Raw genomic sequence first — 18503 nt, 5'->3', positions numbered from 1 at the left:
CACGATAACGGGTACGAGACCCAAGAGAATGTGAAATTTAAGGCCTTGGTTCCGGGCATGATGGACGACAAGGAGATGAAGCTCTGTGAGGAAATTGAAGAGGAGAAAAACATATACACAATGCTGGCAAGTGTTCACACCAATGACATATGTGAAGACACAACTGAAAATGGACCTTGTTAGATATCCACCCTTATAAATTTGGGAGCGTTCTAAGCAATTGAACTGCAGAAGAAATCCTTGTAGTTTTTAGAGCTTATTTAGAGTAATGTTCAGAACATTTTTGTTGTTTTTAACCTAAAAGTGATAGAAATTCCTTTGTGAAATAGGCTAATGTCTGAACGTCATTATTCTAATAAAATACATCTTTGCATTACTTTTTGAGCCAATATTCTTTCATTCTTTTTGAATAATTATTTCTCATTATTTCATTCTTTTGGATTTTCTTCCACATTATTCATTCATGCATAACCATATTGTATGAATAATTATTCATAATTTTATACATTCTTTTATATATATTCTTTGGTACTTATTATGAGTCCCAAGATATCAATGACATGAATGAAACAGCTGCAGACTCAGATTTTCCACTTGAGCGAGGTATGTGTTTAGATGGATCTCATGACTTTGGAAATGACATAGATCGTGGCTTATCTCCGGACTTGCCGAGGAGGGTAGAACAAGAAGATAGACAGATCCTACCTCTTAAGGAATCATTAGAAATTGTGAGCTTGGTGAAGACTAGAATTGACCTGACCACAGAGACGAAGCAAGACCTTGTTGAGTTACCTCTAGAGTTCAAAGATGTCTGTGTATGATCATACCCGGGTATGCCTCGATTCTTATAATAAAACCTGCACAACAGCACGATGTCAGAAATTTACAGTGCGAACGATGCAATTCTTTGCTAGGGCAATGCCTCTCTCGTTGAGTCAGCATAGCTTTACCCATTTGAAGTCGAGTTTCCATCCCTTCAAGAGGTTGTTGGATTTTATCCTGATTAAAGAGGAAGATCTAAAGTTTTTTTGTCGTAGTTGCTTCCCAAAAGGGCTCTATGAAAGAAATCTGGTACCAAAGAAGGTTTTTCACATACAAGATGAAAGTGGAAGATCTTATGTGGAAGACTTTAGAATAACATTGATTCTGATCGAAAAGCATGACCAGGACTTGCCTGATCCCATGAGTCCAGACTAAAAAAAAATCGAAAAAAATCAAAGACAAAAATAGGAGAAACAGAAATAAGAAAAAAGAAAAAGGAGAGGTCAAGGCGAAAACCCGCAAAGGGCGCTTTGACCAAAGGTGGATATGAGTTGAAAACCCGAAAAAGGGAGACTCAAATTTTGAGCAAAATGGGGCATGGACATCACCATTATCAAAGACTTCTAATGGGCATTGCTTCATTTTTTTGTGAGGCTACTTCATGGATCAAGGTCATCCTATACCGATACAGAATTTCAGAAAGGATGGTATTAGAAAATGCATTGAACTTAAATGATAGCACGATAATTGAGGTCTGAAATCAATTCAGAAGCAGACACCACGTTTTGTCACCGAATTACCTAAAGGTGAATAAGGATTGGCATGAGAATTACCATTTGCCCTTATTTCTTGCCGAACATCTGTACTGGGGCAACACCTCTCTTTTTGGTTTACAGGATTGAGGTAGTTTTACCTAATTAAATCCCCTCATTGCTTGTTAGAGGGATCCAATCGCGATATGATCAGCTGGCCCTAAGAAAAGGGTTAAAAGCTATTCATCAGGGTCGGATATACCAAAAATAAATGATATGAGCCCATAATAAACTGGCTCGTCTCAAAGAATTCCGCGAGAGGGTTGGATGTTGAAAAAGATTCTTCCTTAACGAAAGGATTCTAAAGGGAAATAAATGCCAAACCGAGAATGTCCCTATGTTGTAAAGAAGACCTTTTTTAGAGAAGCACTGATCCTGAGTGAGATTGCTAATCCTATAAACTCGGATCCAGTCAAGAAACACTTTGTTTAAAGAAGAAGAAAGGACCAAGGTGAAAATCCGCAAAGGGCACTTTAAAAAAAAAAAGAAGAAAAAGGAGAGGTCAGGGTGAAAACCCCCAAAGGGCACCTTGAGACCAAAGGGGATTTGAGTTGAAAACCCGAAAATGGCGGCTCAAATTTTTGATAATAATGGGACATTAGGTGATCAGAGCGACTCAAATTTTGGATCAAATTGGGGCACGAGGCAATCAGAGCAGCTCAAATTTTGATCAGATCGAGGCATATGGTGATCTTGCTATACCTGAATCAATAGGAAATGGTAGGCGACATCTTGGGGCATCGACAAAGTCCTATTGACCTCCTAAACACATGTTTTCAGAAAGTTTGTACAGAGAAATTCAAGCTGCGATATCTGGGGCACCCAACCTTCATATTATTTATATTAAATTTGTTGTTCTCGGAATACTTTATTCTTTTCCAAGATACACATTCTCAATCAATTGCATTATTATATTTTTATTTTGATAATTTATTCCTTTCGAGCTATGCTCAGAACCAACTTCAGCAAAACGCGCTGACGTGGCCGCGATTTCTTGGCACGTCCCCTGACATCGCGCTGACGTGGACGCGATTTGCCGGAAAATGACCCATTCCGGTAAATAATAAAATACTGGGCCCATTTCGATAAATTTAAAAAAAAGGCTTTTATTGGTAAATTGACCAATATTTAACCCTTTTGGGCTTTTAAATTTAATTTAATTAAAAAAACTCTTTTTTTTTTATTTTTAGCTCAAATGAACAAATAGACAGCATGTGAGTTTTGGTGTGTAACTTTTGGGATAAAAGTAGTGACAATAATATGATTTATGTATCACTTCTTATAAAAATAAATTGAGATGCACACGTGGAAACTGAGGTATAAATTAACAACAAATTTATCACTAAAACAAATGATAATAATAATTTTATGGGATCACATCTTACATTTTCCACGGGAATGTAAAATTTTGAAATTATTTTTCTTTGTCTTGAATTGATAATCTTAAATTCTAAATTATGTTAAAATTTGGTAATATTTAGAATAATTTTAATACCACAAATTCTTTAGGTAATGTAAAATTCCTATGGTAATGGTGCTTTTATGACAAGTTCACCCTTTTTTTTGCCCCAATTAGATATGTTCATGGGCCAAATTATTTGTCTAAGTTTAAAGGCCCGTTTAAAATTTGAGACAGTTTAGACAAAATACTCATTTAAAATATAGGTCGAGCTTAAGTTTAAACATTCAAGACCCAAGCCCAATTCGGCCCGTTTTAAAGTTTGTAATGCTTTATATTATGTTATTTTTGTATATTATATAATTTATAACACATAAAAATAAATCTACATTAAATATATAACACTACTATAATGCAAACATTAAAAAAGTTAGATGATTATATAAAAAAAAGTTTAATAAATAAAAATGTTAAATATTAAATATTAAATTAAAATAATATAAAAATATTTTAAAAAATTAAAAAAAATATAAACAGATATAAAATAGGCTTGGCTTACCCATTTACAAATATGACATAGCTTGAGCAAAATTTTAAGTCTATATTTTAGGTTAAACCGGATTTGAACAAATATAAAATATGTGAATATCATCCTTAAACTTGACTTAACCCATGAACTCCTCTTATTACAACTTATTCTCCAACTCGTTTTTTTTTTTCATTATTCCATCATTTATGACAATTTAACAAATTTGTAAACTAGATGAAATTAAGCAACTGGTCTATTACTAAATAGGATTTACTTTTATGAAATGGATTGAATTTAATTATATAAACTAGAAATCTAATCATACACGTGAAACCACAGATTTAAAATACAAAAGCTTGTTTAAAAGTGAAATATAATAAATAATAAAATGTATTGTTTGAAACTAATTAATTATAATAACACATAAAATATGTATTATATTAAAATAAATACATTTGATAAACAATACAAAATGCACTATAGTTATTTATCATGGCTTTAGTAAACCAATTGACGCAAATTCAAATATATATTTTATGTGATTTTTGTTAAAATAAAAAGGCTAAAATACCCTAAATAATATAACTTTATTAATTATGAAAATTGATACCCAATTTGGGCTTGTAATATCTTAGCCTCTCTTGTGGTTCTCGGTGTAATTAAAATTTTGGAAATTCAAAGCCTGAAAAGAAGATAGTATACTTCATTCCATATTTTTATGTCACATAAACATCGGTCAAAAGCGAGAGAACCCAGACTGTTACAAAACAACCATATAGCACCAAAATTTGAAACACAAAGCAAAGCCCAAAGCCCACTTAAATACTAACCCTACGACCCTAAATCCTCCAGCTCCCATCAGACGCTCCGCCTCCTCTTGAGTAACGAGACCCACCATCACCATATCCACCATCTCAGCGTCCACCTCCATATCCACCACCGCCACCGCCGCCATATCCACCACCGCCGCCATATCCTCCACCGCCGCCATATCCACCACCGTCACCGTCGCCATATCCTCCACCATTCCCAAATACACCCTCACGGCGGCCGCCTCCATAGCCTCCCTCACGGCGACCATATCCTCTGCCTCCTCCACTTCTGTTGTAGCCTCCGCTTCCTCCTCCGTATCCTCCACCCCCGCCTCCACCGCTTCGGCGTGATTGGGCTTCGTTGACGGTAATGTTCCTTCCATCAAGATTCTGACCGTTCATTCCTTCAATAGCGTCTCTCATAGATTTCTCGTCACGGAAAGTAACGAACCCAAAGCCTCGGGATCTTCCAGTCTCACGGTCATTGATAATCTAAATAAGAAACGAAAATCAATTAATAAGAAAATCAATATCAGAAGAAAGATGCAAAGAGAAGGAAAAAAACATAGATTCGTCAGAATCGATCGATCTTTCGGCCCAGATGGGATGAAGACAGAACGTACCGGTGAGAGATTATACAAGAGAGAACAGTAACAAGAGAGTATCAAGTAACAAGCAGTAACAGAAAACAACAGATCAAGGATCACAGATCATAGGCAGGGAGGCCCGGATTGGGTCGGATCGAGTCAGATCTGGTGTCCGATCTCTGCAACAAACGGACCTTCGATTCGACGATCTCGCCATAGACACTGAAGGCTTCTTTGAGAGCCAGGTCATCGGTGGCCCAAGCGAGCCCTCCGACGAAGCATAGGTACTCAACATCAGCTGAGGCCATATCGGGAGAGGGAAATAGACGATACAAAGGGGGGCTATAAACCATGGTTATATAGAGAGTGTTTGAGGTTGGTTAACCATGGTTAAAATCATGACAAATTGATTACTCTCAATGTGACTACTTAGCTCTATATTACGTCAACGGAGACCAAATTAGTTTTATATAAAATGACGTGTATATGCGAATAAATCAGGGTTAGTTAAGGCAAAGCAGTGGTTGGGCCCACAAGCACGTGCTTTACAAAAATATATCCCACGCTTTCTCCTTCTACTTGTCAGGGAATGAATGGTCTTATCATATCACCAAAACAACCGAATACATAGGCGTTGACTTTTATGGAAATATTTAAAATGTTGATTTAGATATATACATAAAATTTTAACTATGATTCACGTGAAATTTTTATGTATTTTAATTGTACACGTTTAAATACATAAATACATAAAATTATTTTTATGTTGAATTAATATAATTATTTGTGTATGCAACATATCAACGTGAAATGGTGATAATTTGATAGAGTTAGTGATCTATTAAAAATGAAATGAATCGAATCAAATCAAATTAAAATTTATGTATGACATTGCAAATTGGATCAAAATTCATGTATAATTTTAATATTTATCCTTATTTGAGAATTTAACTGATTAAATATTGAGTAATTACTAACCTTAAACTCGATAGTTATTGTGAAGGGATAATGTAATATGATTAATTAGTTTAAATCCAAAATTTAATTATAAATGTCGACTTTTAAAAGAAATTACCAAACCTATAAATAGGTTTTCACTATAAATCAATATTACAACTATGTTACATTCTTCCCTTAGTTGTACGTAGCAATTGTACCGGAATGCCTTTCAACTTACTGAGATCAAAAGCAAAATGTTTCTTGAGAAGTAACAACTTGGTAGCCAAATATTTAATTATCTTATGCACTGACAAGCCCAAACCAATTTCGTTATCTAACGCCCGATTTCACCTTTGACCCTCAACGTTTCGACTCCATCATCGTTGGCTACGTACGATAATTTGCTACAAAATTGGTATTGATTGACATTCAAGAAAAGTATAACCAACAACCAAGTATAATTGCATTCTTTACAATTAAGTCCCTTTTTAATTTTAATGTCTGAAATTTTCGTAACTCGTTTTTTACCCAAGCGAATCAGAATCCGACTTCGTATTTATTCTCTAGGGACCTCAATCTATCATCTTATAGCATTTACATCAAACAACTTTCATTTCTTATAGTTAGGTCCTAAATGATTCAACAATAATTTCCTCAATAACCATGAAACCAAACCTTGTATCGATACAACCTACTCCAATACTAGCTAGCTTTTCACCTAAACTGAACTTAAGATATAGACATTTCATGGTTTCAAGCTCCATTTCACCACATCATCATCAATAGCAACTTAAACTAACACCATCAATTACAAAAACTAAAAAATGGGTTAAATACAACAAGTTTTGTAGATCAAGAAACCATAAATATTTACAACAAGGCTCTCTCACCTTAAAGAATTATGGTTGGCCATGAAGAATTGAAAAACTTACATTTTCTTTCTTTTCTTCTCTTGGTTTGGTCGTGGAGGAAATGAAGATAACAAATTGTTTTTCTCTCTTCCACTTACTTTTCATTTATGCGTATAATTTGTGCCATTTATCTTAATTAAACTTAAACGAATGGCTATGATCCAACCTTATAAAACTAAGTGGAGATGCACAGCTAGGATGATGTTAGGCCACTAATCACATATTAATAAGGGTCAATTTTCTATTAAGTCCTTGTCTTAATTGCTACTTAAGGCCCTGCTCAATTATTAAATCAAATCCCATTTATTTTGGTTACCATGTAATTTAGTCCTTGCACTTTTTTTAATAGCTTCTCAATTCAATTGCTAATTTTGATTCTTGTGTTCACCTTATGAGTTTCTCAATTAATAATTTCTCAATGGCTCGGTTTAAGGAACTCAATCTCAAACCGAGTTTTTCTGACACTAACAAAAATTTGGTCATTAATCTTTTTTTCAGAAATATCGATAAATCAAAAACAATACATCAAAACATATTAGTGTGGGTATGTACCGGTTCTAGTAAAAACCCATCTGTGGGATACTATAACTACCTAAGTGATGGTTGCTTCCCTACAAGGGAAATGAAAGGCAAGACTTTTCGACCTCTATCTTTCGACCACAATAACAACCAATTCATGAATGATATTAAACTTCTCCATTTCAGACACCTAATACAAACCAGCATCCTTCAAGCGTTGATTGATACGATCATTGGGAGCCAAGAACTTTAAATTCTATCAGGACAGAAGAGTTCAATCTGCTGGTGTTCCAAAAATCACAAATAATTAATTTTATAGCTAATCTAAAAAATATATTTATAGAAAATTAACTATTATAAAAAAAATTAAACCTTATATTTTAGCATATTCAAGGTGTGGTCAGCCATTTTCCCTTTGGAGCTAAGTAAACCAACAAAAAATCAGACACTTGTTGGTTAGATTAGTTGAGAGCTTGAGACTTTAAGGATTTGAGAGTATTAGGAGAATGTGAGTAAGAAAAAATGGATAAATGGGGTATTAGAGTGGAAATCAACATCTATCAGAGTCGACTTCTATTGTAATAATCACAATTAGTTGGGCCATTTGCGAAATAAATAACTTGGTCAAACGTAATAACCCTAAATTCGATAGCGGTTGTTGTAGAGTTGTTGTATATGGTACCAATACCTACTCATGGGTCGGCCCGAAAAGTAAGAGAATTTAGATAAAAAAATAGACTTGAAAAATAAGATTGGGCAAAAAATAAAGCATGTTTAGAAAATGGGTTGGGTCTTGAGTAAGGCTTTTTTGGCTCAGGCCTGGCCTAGATATACAAAAAAAACTATTTTTTTACTTTTTTTTACTATTTTTTATTGTTCTGTTGTCATTTTCTTATTATTTTTTTTCACTATTTTGCTACCATTTCACTATTATGTTGCTACTATTTTGTTGTTATTGTATAATTCTTGTTTTATTGTTAATTTTGTTACTATTTTAGAGGCATTTTCTTGTTAAATTGCACCTATTTAAGTGTACATATTTTTTTAATTTATTTTCAATTTATTGAGAAATATTTATTTTAATGTTTTTAATATTTTTAATGTATTATATATATTTTAAAAAATTATATAAACAAATAATATAAAAAATTAATACTATCCGGCCGAGCCGGGCCCGGGTTTTAGCATTTTTATTCGATTTGGGCTTGAGCAAAATTTTAGACTCATTTTTCGAATTAGACTTAACAAACAGAACTAAAATTTTAGTTGGGTCCAACCCGATCCGACCCATAAACACCCTGTAGTACCAACATTTACTTTCCCTTCTAGCATGCTGAGATTTTGTAACAAATAAATGTGTTAATTTACAACAAATTAAATCCAATAACCATTACTGTTAAGGTTGTGCTAAAAAAAAAGTATTCTGGGTTTTCATCTACTTATTTCAATAAATAATGAAAAATATAATATCAAATGTAAAAAAAAAAACCCTAAAACTTATACCTAGTTATTAAAAAAACCTTATTATAATAATGATAAATTAATAATGATTTACATTTGATATATCACCAATACATTATTAATATATTAGATAATAATGTCATTAAAAAATAAAATAAATTTATTTTATTTTTTAAATAATTGCACCGTTAATTTATTGAACTTATATAAAAAGATAATGACTTTTTTAGGGGAGAGTGTTTTAGGAGCCAAAATTAAATTATAATTTTTATGATACAAAAATATAATTTTATCATTTTAATAGTCTATATTTTTATATTTTTTTAACATTAAATAAAAATATTATATTTCTAGGGGGCCAGAATATAATTTCACCTTTACTAATTTAAAATTTTAAAAACTTTTAAGGGGCCTAAATTGAAAATTTTCTATTTTAGGAGGGCTGGGCCCGTGCCAACACCCCATGGGTTCGCCCATGGACTTTTTTGGCCCTCCAACTTTACAAAAAAATCATTTTAGTTTTCTATTTAATTTTTTGTCTCTTTTAGCATTTGAACTTATAATTTTTGTCAAATGACCCCAAAATAGATGGAAAATTTAACGTTTGTTAACTTTACTGACATGACATACATGTGGATTGCCGCATAAATGATACGTCAATATTTAATTATTTTTTAAAATTTAAAAATAGCTTTTATATATTTTTTAATAATTTTAATGATTTTAAGAAATAATTAAATATTGACGTATCATCCACATGTATATAACATCAACAAAGTATATAACATCAACAAAGCTAAAAAAAACAAGTTGGAGGGTGAAAAAAACCATTATACGTATATAAAATTATAAATGAGTCTACACATCAAATAAAATAAAATTGATAATCATAAATAAATTAAAGAAGTTTTTTAAACATAAAAAAGGAGAGGCTAAATACGTGCAAGTTTGGGTTTTATAAAAGATCAAGGCAGGCCCGTCGAACACAGCTGGTGTCAACTAATAAATTACAATAATTTGGTCAGAGAGAAAATTCAGATTTTTTTCTAAGATAATAACTCTTAATTAGATTTATTCTTTTTTGGGTATATTACAATCTCTCCCAACGAGTTTAAAATCCTAATTTTTGATGCGAAGGTGAAAAGTGATTGGTTTGGAAGATTTTACGAGTTTTTCTGCTTTAGTATTTATTGAAAGAAAATATTAATTAAAACACTATTTTTTTATTCGTATGTCACATGTAATTTATATTGACATGATATTATCCGTATTACATGTTACGTTAATAAATAATTTAGGAAACTAGACCATTTTTGGAGAGAAAGCTTTCTCCAACGGTAATTTCCCTAACGACTTTTTAAACATTGTCAATAGTAAACAATTTTAAGGGCCAACAGTAAATTTTTTTCCTATAAATATTAGGTCATTTTTTATTTTATTTTCACTCAAATTCAACTCTCTCTGGTGATTGGATAGATATGAAGTGGTTGGAAAATAATTTCAAACAACTTCCTAAGAACGCGATCAACGTCGTCAAAGAGCAATACGCCTAAGCATTTATCCTGAGGTTAATTGGGGGCATTATAATGTCCGATAAATCTCAAAATTTGGTACACATAAGGTGGTTACTACACTTAGTCAACTTCAAAGAATGCAACCGATTGAGTTGGGGATCAACCGTGTTGGCCACATTATATAATGAGGTGCTAATTTATATAAGTTGGGATAAACTTAAAGTAGTATCTTCCATGTGTCATAATATATCATGTCTCAACGTTTTAGCCCAAATTTCTTAATGAATAAACCCAATATTTATTCCAGGTCCAAACTTTAGTGACATTTCTCGAAATAATCAAATTAATGTGTGCACAAAAATATGAGAAACATCAAACTTAATAGAGTTTCTTTAAAATTGTTCTTTCAACGAAAATTTACAAGGTGGGAACAAGTTCCATGGTGACAACATGATCCTTAAATTTGTCTGGTAGCATGTTTTTAGACAAAGGATCGCTAACATTTGCTCAGTGTTAATGTGCTCAATGACCGTTTTCTTTTTTGTAACACGTTAATTTATGGCTAGATACTTAATGTCGATATCTTTACTTCGAATTCCACTTTTGTTGTTCTTAGCCATAAAGGCAATGATTGAATTGTCATAACATATCATTAATGGCCTAGAAATTGAACCCACAAGTCTAAGCCCATAAATGAAACTCTTCAACCATACCCCATGTAAGGTAGCCTTAAGACATGAAACGAACTCAACATCCATAGTGGAAGTAGTAGTTAAGGTCTACTTGACGCTCCTCCAAGATATAGCTCCACCAACAAACATAAATATGTAACCCGAAATTGATTTACGTAAATCAACACAGCTAGAAAAGATTGAATCGGAGTATTCAATCACCTCCAAATTGTCTGATCGTTTGTACGTAAGCATGTACTCCTTTGTCCCTTTAATATATCTAAAAAATTCTTTGCAACTCTCTAGTGACTAATACCTGAATTACTCTGATGTCTTCTCAACATTCCAATTGCAAATGCAATGTCAGGTTTTTTGCAGACTTAAGCATACACCAGGCTTCCAATAACAGAAGTATATGGAATGTATTTCATTTGCTCCCTCTCAAATTAGTTCTTTGGGTACTGGTTCAAATTAAACTTATCACCCTTCACGATAGAAGCAACACGGGAAACAATTTTTCATTCAAAATCTTTCTAAAACTTTGTAAAAGTTTGCGCATAATAGTTTAGAGAAATGATTGATTAAACACCTCTGATTAATGTCTAAACAATTACCTATGAGAACTAAACTTCCTATTTCAACATGAGATTATGTTGATTTACGCGTTGTATGCATCAAGTCAATAAATTATAAATACTCTCATTGGATACAAATAAAACCATTTACTTCTGGCACATAAAAAAAATTCAAACAACAAAAAATTTTAAAATCTTTCATTAAATTATTTATAACATAATTAATTTTAGAAATTCCACTTTAATGAAATCCAATGATTTTGCATAAAATTTTGCAATAAAAATCATCATTATTTTGAGAAATTTATAAACTTTTAAATAGGGGTGAGCATTTGATCGAATCGAATCGAAAATTTTCGAGTTAATCGAGTTTTCGAATCTCATTTTATCATCCTAACTTTATTTGAAGTTTTCTCGAATCGAGTCGAGTGAGATAGAATTCGAATTGAATCGAATCGAATATATTTGTTCGAGTTAAATTTTAAAAAATAATTTTGGGTTGTTAGGGATCGTCCCGATTAAGCAACAAACAAGTAAAATAGCAGAAGAAATTGAGAAGATGAACACACAAATTTAACGTGGAAAAACCCCTCCAAAGAGGATAAAAAACCACGGGCAAAGATAATTTTACTATAATGGCAAAAGAATGAATAGTACGAAAGATAGAGATAAAACTAAACCCCGAAAACCCGAAAAACAAAGAACCCTCAAAATGTAAACACAAAATTCTCTAAATGTGTTATGAGTTCTAATCTAATGGGTGTTTTTACTAAGGTTGTAAAAGAGCCTATTTATAGGCTAAATTCATATGTCAAATAATAATAAAATAATCTAAACTAATCAGTGTTTGACTGAAACAAATAAACATAGTTTAACTAAAAGATTATTTCTCAAATTTGACTGAAAATAGGAGTCATACTTAACAAATCTTCACATTGACTCATATTTCCACAACGCCATCTTTGCCAAAGCCCGCCACGAGCCTATCTTGAACTATGCAGGGAATTAACTGAGTCGAATCTGTGCTTAGAAACTGGAAGACTTCTAGCCTTCGACTTGTACACTGCCAAATCAAAACTAACCCGGGTCTGATTTTCACGAACACAGTGCCCTAACTTTTCAAAACCTGCATCCAAAAGAGAACCTCTCTTCAACGAAACGGTCATACATTTTTCCTTCCTATGACCAAGTTGCCTCCGCTCCAAACGAGTTGACTTCGACTCTGTAACGGATGAGGGACATTCGATTTCACCGGCCACTGTAGAATCTTCCAGAATATAAAGACTGCCAGTTCTTTTACCTTTTAACAAAACGAGAGCTCCACGAGATACTTTAATGCCGCTTGACTCGATGTTGATTCTGCATCCTTTCAAGTCTAAAATACTTAAGGAGATGAGATTCTTTCGTAAATCAGGTACATACCTGACATCTGAGAGTGTCCTAATCGTCCCATCGTGTATCTTAATTTTAACAGTACCAATACCAATTACCTTACTAGATGAATTGTTTCCTATGCGAACAACTCCACCTTCAACCGAACTGTATGTAGAGAACCATTCTCTATTGGGACACATGTGGAAAGAACATCCCGAATCTAGGATCTACTCGGACGTGAGCTTGGAGTTATCGCTCGTTGACACTAACAAGAAATCATCACCGCTTTCATCGATCAAATTAGCACCAGCTACATCTTCCTCGTTACTCTCAACAACTCTTTTATTTCGCAGTTTATAATAATCTGCTTTAACGTGACCTAACTTTTTACAATAGCGACACCTTTTGTCTCGTTTCTTTAGTGCTACCAAAATGGAAGCTTGCCTATCTGCCTTGCTATCCAAATGAAGCTCATTGTCGAGTTTGTCTTTACTCAACAAATGACTCTTCACATCTTCGAACGAGATTTTGTCTCTGCCATAAATCAGGGTCTCCCTGAAAGACTTGTATGAAGGGGGTAAATAGCACAATAATAACATAGCTTGATCTTCATCATCAATATGAACCTCAACGTTCTTTAAATCATTTAAAAGTGTAATGAATTGACTGATGTGATCTCTAAGAAGCTCACCTTTGTTCATGCGAAACGTAAATAGACGTAGTTTCAACACTAAATGGTTAGCCAAAGACTTAGTCGCATAAAGAGTTTCTAACATTTTTCACAAGGCGGATGAGGTCTTCTGCATCAATACCTCCTGCAATACCGTATTCGCGAGGCACAACTGGATTGCAGACGATGTCTTTTCATCAAGCTCTTCCCATTCTGTTTTATTTAGATTCTCAGGCTTTTTCTCGGTAACAACCTTTTCAAACCGGATTGAACTAGAATTGCCATCATCCGAACTTGCCACAGATTGAAATTTGTCTCACCATCGAACTTCTCAATTTCAAATCTTGTTGTTGCCATATCTGAATAGGCTGATCTATGAAAATTGAACTAGCTCTGATACCACTTGTTAGGGATCGTCCCGATTAAGCAACAAACAAGTAAAATAGCAGAATAAATTGAGAAGATGGACACACAAATTTAACGTGGAAAAACCCCTCCAAAGAGGATAAAAAACCACGGGCAAAGATAATTTTACTATAATGGCAAAAGAATGAAGAGTACAAAAGATGGAGATAAAACTAAACCCCGAAAACCCGAAAAACAAAGAACCCTCAAAACGTAAACACAAAATTCTCTGAATGTGTTATGAGTTCTAATTTAATGGGTGTTTTTACTAAGGTTGTAAAAGAGCCTATTTATAGGCTAAATTCATATGTCAAATAATAATAAAATAATCTAAACTAATCAGTGTTTGACTGAAACAAATAAACAGAGTTTAACTAAAAGATTATTTCTCAAATTTGACTGAAAATAGGAGTCATACTTAACATGGGTCCTTGTAACCATTGTCACCTATCGTAATAAAATTTGTCCATCTTAATCAAATTTTTTATTAACTTTCATCACTTCATAATTTATTTATTAATTTTTTATATACTGGTTAGCTTCTTTGCTTGCTTAGTTGTTTCAATTATCTTCAGATTCTTGTCACTATGTATTTTAGAATTAAAAAATATATTAAATGTAAAAATATGATTTTTTAATAAAAGTTATTTTAAAAATAAAATGTGAAATTGATACCAATATAAAATTTTAACACGAATATTTTATGGCATAATTAATAATTCAATTTTAATATAAATATTCAATATGACTAAACAATTCAATAATATAAATAATATAAAATGTGAAATTTAATTTAATAATATAAATAGTAGTTATAAATAAAATTATTACTATTTATGTTTAGTGATTTTTTTTGGATATTTTGATTTTTTATTTGAGAGTAAAGGGTGAGAAGTAAAAGTTTAGGGAGAAAATAAAAAGTTTTGGGGAATAAAAGTTTGAGGGAAAGTAAATAGGGGGAGTAAAATTTTGGAGGGAAAATATTAAAAAAAATTAGAGGGGGGAGGGTTTGGGATAGATGGGAGGTGGGATGGGAAGGGAATAAAAGTTTTAGGGGAAAAGTGGGAGGGAGTAAAAATTCTGGAGGAAAATAAAAGGTTTTGAGGGTTTTTGGGAGTAAAATTTTGGTGGAAAATAGATTTTGGGTAGATTGGGGGGTTGGGAGGGGAGGGGAGGAGAGTAAAAGTTTTGGGGGGAAAGTGGGAAGGAGTAAAAGTTTTGAGGGAAAAGTAAAAAGGTTTGGGAGTTTGGGGTAAAAATGTAAAATATTATAGTTTGATATTCGAATTATTCGAATTATTTGAGTTATTCGAATTTGAAAACTCAACTCGATTCGAACTCGAAATTCGAAAAAAAATTTGAGTTAATTCGAATAACTCGATTAACTTGAATAACTCGATTCGTTTAACTCGAAATTCGAATTTTTTTTCGATTTTTTCGAGTCGAATCGAGTTTTGCTCACCCCTACTTTTAAAATCAGACAAGGCAGAGATTAATTACGCTCGGATACCAAATGTAAGCATAAATAACGGTTTAAACGTTATAGTACAATGGAAAAATGAAACATAAAAACTCTAGCCATTGCCTGAACCAAATGCTAAAATCTAAATTTTATTACATCACTGTCGAGCACGTCATCGAAATTAGCCGTACGAAAAATTGAAAACTGCCAAAGTCTTCTAAACACTCAAAAACTTCATTAGATGGAATACTTTTTACTTTTTTTTTATTTTTCGATATATAAAAACTTAAACTTAGTTGGTATTTATAACGATAATTCCCCTAAAAAATCACCAATTACACTGGGAAATGTGAGAATTACCCACAAACCAAAGCATAATGGAAACATGGAAATCACCTACGAACCAAAACATAATGCAGGTCCAACATTGAATGCATGAATAAATGTGAAGTTTATGAAAATTTTCTAGTAAAATAATAATAATAATAATAAATTTACAAACTTGTATTGTGATCTCAATTCATAACTCTATACCTGTTCTAGAAAAAGAAAAACCCAAATGTTAATTTTTTATAATTTGAAATTTAATCATTTCATTTGCTTGTAACCTCTAACAACTTATCGTTTACTTATAAATAATTTATACAAGAAAAAATCATCCAAATTTATTTTTTGATAAAAATTTTAAATTAAAAAATCAAAAGAAATAAATTTATACTAAAAATACAACAATTCTCTTTTTTGTGTGTGTTCTTTAAAAAGATGTTTACATTATGGTTAATCAATAATTAGTGGTTACATCCACAAGTTAATCATCTCTATGTACTGGTTAAGTGACTTCATCTCGTCATTGAATAAACGCTTCCACTTGACAGTTCAATTCGTCCTTATTATTCAGATGAAAGCTGGTAATTGATCCATAACATTTTTTGTTTCTTCACCAGACGCGATTTGGCCGACGCCTCCACCTTGATATAACCACTATAATTCTCCCACTTGTTCTTCGGCGTTTCGTATCGTCCGGGTTTTGCCACTCTTAATGACTTAATACTCGGGCTTTATATTGATGTATTTTTTTAAAAAAAAAATTATGTCACTTGATTTAAAAAAAAATTCATGGAGAGGGGAGGGAGAGGGACGGTGGGAGAGAGGGGTGGGGATTTTTTTTATATAATATTAATATAAAATTTAAATTTATTATTATATTTTTTTATAAATATTTATGTTTTTATATATATTTTTAAAATTTTTTTAGACTTAGGATAAAATTGAGATCATTTGTAAAATTTGAGGGTTAATTTTTTAAAATTATGACTAAATTGATATAATATGTAAATGTTAAAAAGTTAAATTTATTATTATACCAATTTTTTAACCGCCATGTCACCCTCCTGTTAATGCTATTAATAGAAATTGATAAAAGAACTTGACTGGTTAGATGACCAAAAAAGATACAAACCAATAGTTATGTAACTAATTTTTAAAAAAATTCATAATTGAGTGATCGGGTGTAGTTTACTCTAAATATTACTTGTGCCTTAGTTTTTTTTCTCTATTATTAAAGAAGAAAATGTTGACTCACATTACTAAAGGTGCTCATGGGTCGGGTCAGACCAGGTTCGGGTCGGACCTAAGCATGATATTAACATGCTTTATGTTTGTCCAAACCCGATCCGACCTGAAATTTGAGCCTAAAATTGTCCAAACCCGTCCATATTTGCAAAAGACTAATCCAAGGTCATTTTAAGCATACTCATATTATTTTTTTATTTTTTAAAATATTTATTTTATTTTAATCTTTAATAATTCTATACATTTTTTATATAGTGATCTTAGCATTATTTTAATGTTTACATTAAAGTAATATTATATATTTAGTATAAGTTTATTTTTTTAATGTGTTCTAAATTACATGATATATAAAAATAACATAATATAAAGTATTATAAACTTAAAACGAGTTGGGTTGGGTTGAGTTCAAGCCTAAATTCAACTCATATTTTAAAAAAAGCTTATTTTTTTGCCAAAACCCATTTTTCGAGCCTAATATTTTTGTTCAAATCCTCCCAAATTTCGGGTGGGCCTTTAGACCTGAACGGGTAACCCGTCCCATGAACAATTCTACACATTACCAACACATATAATTTAAAAAAAAAATTTAAATGTATGAACCAATTTTCATTAAACTTTGGTAACTTCACTATTGAAATAAGGTTGCATTTGAATGCAGCATTAAAAAAGAAGGGCAAGTCCAACACCCTGCACAGAAAGCATGTCATCTGAAGTAAATGCTGTTTGCATTTATTACTAATGTTTCTCTTTAATCCAATCTTATTTGTCTATCCTTCCCTCCATAAACAGCAAGAACTTAAAAATCTCTCCCTCCCTTCTCTCTATGTTTGTGAGAGTTGAATGTATTTTTAAGGCTCAACTGGATGGGCAATAGGTTGAGCTGAATGTTTGGTAGTTGGCAACAACTCTACTCTTCGTATTCCCAACGGTTTGGTTTTTATATATTTGAAGTTCTAAAGAGTTGTTGAGCTTTCACTTTCACTTCCTCTTTCTCTTCTGCTTTGTCTTGTCTTTAATTAATGTTTAAAGCCTTACCTCAACCCATTAACCTAACACAAGTACATTTACTTATTGGAATTTGAAGTCAATGTTAGGGTTTTTTACTAAATTAGGTTAAAATTTTTTTTTACTGAAATAGGGTGTCAAAAAAATTATTTACGAAAATGGGTTACTTTTTTCATTGGTTCCTATATCAGAGGGGCCAATGAATAAAAAACTATTAATTTTTTTTCTTAAATAAAATATTATTTTTTAAAAAAATTTAAATAAAAATACGGGTCAAAATACAGTCAACGGGTCAAAGGGGAAAATGGGTCGGGTGGCGCCTCATAGGGAGGCACCATTAAAAGTGCCTCATAAGGAGGCGCCATTAAAAGTGCCTCACAGGGAGGCGCCAATGGGTAATTTTGTATGTATATTGTAACTTTTTGTATGAATATTATAATTTTGTATGAATATTGTAATTATTTTATAATTAATTTTGTATTTATAGTTTTTGATTAGTATTTTGTATGAATAGTGTAATTTTT

The 18503-nt window shown here is 32.1% G+C and overlaps 1 protein-coding gene across 1 annotated transcript; it reads right to left on the bottom strand.

The window, feature by feature from the left end:
- Positions 1–4185: 4185 nt before the first annotated feature.
- Positions 4186–5269, bottom strand: LOC107934527 (glycine-rich RNA-binding protein GRP1A). The gene is made up of 2 exons (XM_016866981.2): positions 5096–5269; positions 4186–4806 (listed from the first exon to the last, which is right to left on the bottom strand). The coding sequence occupies exons 1-2, from the start codon at positions 5252–5254 to the stop codon at positions 4417–4419; spliced, it is 549 nt and encodes a 182-aa protein (XP_016722470.2). The 5' UTR covers positions 5255–5269; the 3' UTR covers positions 4186–4416.
- Between the last annotated feature and the right edge of the window lie 13234 nt (positions 5270–18503).

Source organism: Gossypium hirsutum, chromosome D12 (genome assembly GCF_007990345.1).
Source record: "Gossypium hirsutum isolate 1008001.06 chromosome D12, Gossypium_hirsutum_v2.1, whole genome shotgun sequence".
In the NCBI taxonomy this organism is placed as follows: domain Eukaryota; kingdom Viridiplantae; phylum Streptophyta; class Magnoliopsida; order Malvales; family Malvaceae; genus Gossypium; species Gossypium hirsutum.
This window is presented reverse-complemented; position numbering and strand designations above follow the sequence as displayed.